This window comes from Dendronephthya gigantea, unplaced genomic scaffold (genome assembly GCF_004324835.1).
Source record: "Dendronephthya gigantea isolate DGI-Jeju-01 unplaced genomic scaffold, DenGig_1.0 000012F, whole genome shotgun sequence".
NCBI lineage: Eukaryota > Metazoa > Cnidaria > Anthozoa > Malacalcyonacea > Nephtheidae > Dendronephthya > Dendronephthya gigantea.
Window position 1 is genome coordinate 830,350 of NW_021163022.1, and position 4,265 is coordinate 834,614.

Below are 4,265 nucleotides of genomic sequence, written 5' to 3' on the forward strand. Positions count from 1 at the left end.
ATTTTCAGTCTAAAGTAGAAGAAAACTTAGCCCGAAGAAGCCGGCCGACTCAGCTCCAAACGCATTCCCACTCACTATATACAGCACTGCATGCTGGTAGTTCTATAATGACAGAAAAGTCTGATTACGAAAGGCGAATTTTCAGTCGATATATCTCAGCAAGGAATCATTAGGATATGGTTTTGAACAATCTAGATTACCTGAGGGAGGGCTTATATACAATGTTAGTGATTCCTTACTTTGATAAAATGTAATAGTTCTAGGAGGTTACTCGCGGCTTAAGCCGTCTAGACGTACCTTTGACAGAACCACATGGTTGCTATGTAATTAACCCTTATTGTCGTCAACACTTGATTTGTTTGGGTTGTTTTGAAGCATCCGTAAAATCATTATTGCATAGCTAATATATGTGTTATGAAACTACAACATCAACTGGACAGGAATTGCTTGTATAAGTATAATCGCAAGAATTGCTAGTTGGCATTGATTGAAGTGGCTTGGCAAAGATATGAGTTCCATTCAGTTGTTCAGAACATCGACTGGTAGACATCCTTAGTATGTATTTGTTCTTATATCATTTTGTTATGCGGTGTTCTGATTTTGCACGACTCTTGAGATTACAATTACATGACATGACCATTTGGTGCATCAGCAAAATATTATCATTAAGATTGACTCGTATAATTTTGTATGGCTGGCTAGCAACAAAACTTTGTACACTGAGGTACACTGCAACAGTACGAGGTGTTTTCATACATTCATGCTATAACAACAGACAAATATATATCATTACTTTTTTCTACTGCTAATTTTCGCAACATGCCTTCCCTGGATTGATAGTCCAACGGGAGACGAGACCAGGGTGGCAGGTTGCTCGGTTGTCCCAGACGTGGCATGACCTTCGTCGCTTCACCGCAACAAATGATCAAATTTCTTGTCGTCCAGGCCCGGATGATAATCTTTTGTGAATATCACGTTAATTTCGATTCGGTCATTTCCGATAAAGTTGTAGTGCCTGTCAAATGACTAAATTAGAAGAATGCCCGATGTCTGCATGTTTAAAGGCGAAATCCTGTAATTTGAATGCCTGAACCATTTTGTTGAAGCTATAAAATGCTGAAAGAAATATTTGACGAGAATAGCCCCTGGGGATACAGCAAATAATTACAAAATATACCTCTGGAAGGATCAGATGAAATATAATGAGTCTGATCAAGTGGTTGTAGTGAGTTGTAGTGATTAGTTCTATCGTGAGGACACTAAGGGGACAGAGTTTGGATAGAACTCTAGTATTAGTCAATAAACTCTAGAATGGAATGATTTTTATCCAGCAACAGACAAAAAAGACAACTGGGTAGTCAGGGTAGATGCATCATACATAGCGATATATTAATCACTAAGAAAAGCGGTCCAAGAAAGAATTGACTTTGAATTCGAGTTCTATCTGAACTCTGAAGCATCCTTCACTGTTGTGTGACAGACGGGAGGATGTAACAGAACATTGTATTATGATGCAAAGATATTTTAGATAATCAGTGAAGTAACAATTATGAACTAGAGTAGAGAGGGTCATGGTGTAGAATAAGAACACATCGCCGGCAGCCGGATAATTAATATTTCATTAATTCAGTGAGAGTCTGCATTTTTGTATGTTTTATATTCTCATTAGAATCCTACTCAAAGCCCATGACAAACTATAAGCTTTGCCTATGTGCTTAGCAATCGATCGAGCGTGCCATGCAATGGCGTACGGAGATCTCGGGTCATTATGCAATAAATCAAAGGGTCGCCTCTAACTATGTTCGGATTATGGCAACTGTGGTTAAAATCATGAATAAGTTAGAATAAATAAAGAGAATAAATAAATGTTGAATACCTTACATCTGTTATATCTGGCACGTTGACGAACTTTAAATCTATATTTTCCTAAATTGTTAAACTATAAGCCTACCTAAGCTTTTGTCGCTCCTGTTAGAAGAGTTTGTTTTATTGAACCAGCAGGTTAGTTAAAAGAATGCTATACTTTCAGCATGTCCCGCTGGTCAAGAAATGAGCCCGCAGCTTGCAGAATGTATCTTGGAAACTGTGATCATTGGTCCAAGTTAAAACATAGGGTAATATTACAAATACAGATCGTAAGAAAATATATACACAACCCCAATATCAGAGAAGTTCTTTTTAATGCAATGTAGGCAGCCATATTGACTCTGAAATACGGAGATGGCGACACGGGGATTGCGTTTTGGTCTGACAACGAACCCGCCGAGAACAGTAAGTATATCTTATATGAGGACAGTCAGTGTATTATATACTATATAGTGAAAACAATCGTTGAATGAACTAAAATTACAGACTTCCAACTGAAAGTAAGCGTGGAAAAGGTTCAGTATTTAAATAAAATTTTAGCGATTTACAAAATCAAATAACAATGGCAAAGCACGTTTCAATAATCCGCAAGATCCAAAGGTATTGCCAACAGAAAAAACATTATCATTGTGTGATGATATTCGGGTACCGGAACTGGCCAACCGCTAATCATTTCTTATTCCTACGATATAGAAAGCGGCATTTTTTAGTTTAGTTTATATATTGTGTATAGCTGAAATAGCAAGAGGTCAGCTTCTACAACGTGAACATCAACAAAACAACAAACGACTTTCCTCTATCGGAAACAAAACCTTTACGGAGACCATGATTCATTGTTTAAGCGGCGAGAAGCCTGGTCACAACACAGCGTCGAGAGATTGTAGGAAAAATATTCTGCGCAGCTCAGCTAACGACAGGGCGCGTGAAGGATTTCGGTATTGGGTTTTGGAGAAGCCCATCCCTAAAGGTGTGTTCCCCAGAAAAGGTTTCTTCTTTTAACATAAAGTCCGAGAGTTTAACATGGAGACTTAAAATGACTGGGAGAATGTTCTTATGCATGTTTGGGTAGCTCCATCAAGTGCTGTCTGTACTCCAGTAAGCCTGGGGCTAGGTGTTGCTAACTGATTGCTGATGATGCTATCGAATATGGAGTATAGCCTAGTATAGCTATAACTATAGGTTTACTCATTTGCTAAGGACAGTCCATTCAGTTCAGGTCTTGATTTTTCTATGCTTGCTGTATAGAGAGAACACTTTAAAACTGAGTTATGAAGTGAAATAGGCATTAGTATATGGTTAGTTTTGTTTATAACTTGAGTTATTTCATAATTACAGTGTTTTCTTACGATCACAGGGGGCAAATACACGACTGGCGCCAGGACATCAGTGCTAGGACTTGGAAAATCTTTTTATCCATAAGTGGTGGGATTCTTCTCTGCACGAGTGGTTTTTAAAGTTTAACTCGACAATGAAGTATCAATGTAGTGCATGCGCAAGACTTGTGTGATTGGGATAACGTTCCAATTAATGAATATCATTTCACTGATTAAGAGATTAGTAATCTGGAGCGTTGCCGTTGAAGAAGTATTCAACTGTAAATCGCCGCAAATTACATTTTCACAGCCCTCGGGCTGCGTTCCATCGCGGTCAGTTATGAAAATTCACTAGAACATTCATATAGTAAAATGAGAAGTAATACACAATCTGATGTATAAAATGTTTGACATGTCACATGAATTTAGCTTAATTTTGACGTTTCTTCTTACTCCGGATGCCCTCCTATTTCCTTAATGTAACCGATTAAACAATTTAACATTGCTATCGCAACAGATTTAAAATTGCAAATAATTTTTTATTAGTAAATACCGTTTGTTCATTACTCTACAGTCTATATATACTTCCTAATTGGTGTGTGGTGTGCATTATGATACTTATAAATAGCTACGTGAAATAATGATAATATATTTATGTTTATGAAGAAACAGATCGAGTTTCTATAATATGGTGGTGCTTATTTATGTGAAGAATTTGCTGATTAGAACTTTGGATAAAAATAAGTGATTAACTATGATTTTATCACAATTTTGATGTTGGGAGATAATGCATATACAGCTGCAGGAAATCTCACGAACTTCTCATCTTTCACAACATTCAACATTCTTATTTATCCTGATTTTATGATGAACTCGAGCATACAATAAGAGCACTTAAGGGCATGTACCTATAATGGATTTATGAAAGACTTTGTTTACACTCACAAACATGCTAAAGTGGCACTACGCCAAACACAAATGCTATTTTTATTAAGAAAGCCTTCTAGACCGAGTATATAGTTGCCATGTCGATAATTAAAACAAATCTGGGAGCTATTACTATGCAGAAATGAATTAAAACAAAAC

At 37.0% G+C, this 4,265-nt stretch overlaps 1 protein-coding gene across 2 annotated transcripts; it reads left to right on the forward strand.

Moving 5' to 3' along the window:
• The first annotated feature begins 341 nt into the window (after window positions 1-341).
• Window positions 342-3,935, forward strand: LOC114519151. Of its 2 annotated transcripts, none has more exons than XM_028539229.1 (5): window positions 342-555; window positions 2,030-2,114; window positions 2,193-2,271; window positions 2,709-2,833; window positions 3,221-3,935. In XM_028539229.1, the coding sequence occupies exons 1-5, from the start codon at window positions 509-511 to the stop codon at window positions 3,257-3,259; spliced, it is 375 nt and encodes a 124-aa protein (XP_028395030.1). In that variant the 5' UTR covers window positions 342-508; the 3' UTR covers window positions 3,260-3,935. The 2 variants fall into 2 exon arrangements, with proteins under 2 accessions (XP_028395030.1, XP_028395029.1); XM_028539228.1 differs by having other exon boundaries at window positions 2,600-2,833; window positions 3,221-3,927.
• The last annotated feature ends 330 nt before the right edge of the window (window positions 3,936-4,265 follow it).

What these genes read in the sequence shown, in the direction of transcription:
- LOC114519151 (XM_028539228.1), top strand. Translation starts at nt 509, where the DNA reads ATGAGTTCCATTCAGTTGTTCAGAACATCGACTGGTAGACATCCTTA. An exon ending in GGTCCAAGTTAAAACATAGG is followed by an intron (nt 2,115 to 2,192) that starts GTAATATTACAA and finishes AATGCAATGTAG; the next exon opens with GCAGCCATATTGACTCTGAA. An exon ending in CAACGAACCCGCCGAGAACA is followed by an intron (nt 2,272 to 2,599) that starts GTAAGTATATCT and finishes TATTGTGTATAG; the next exon opens with CTGAAATAGCAAGAGGTCAG.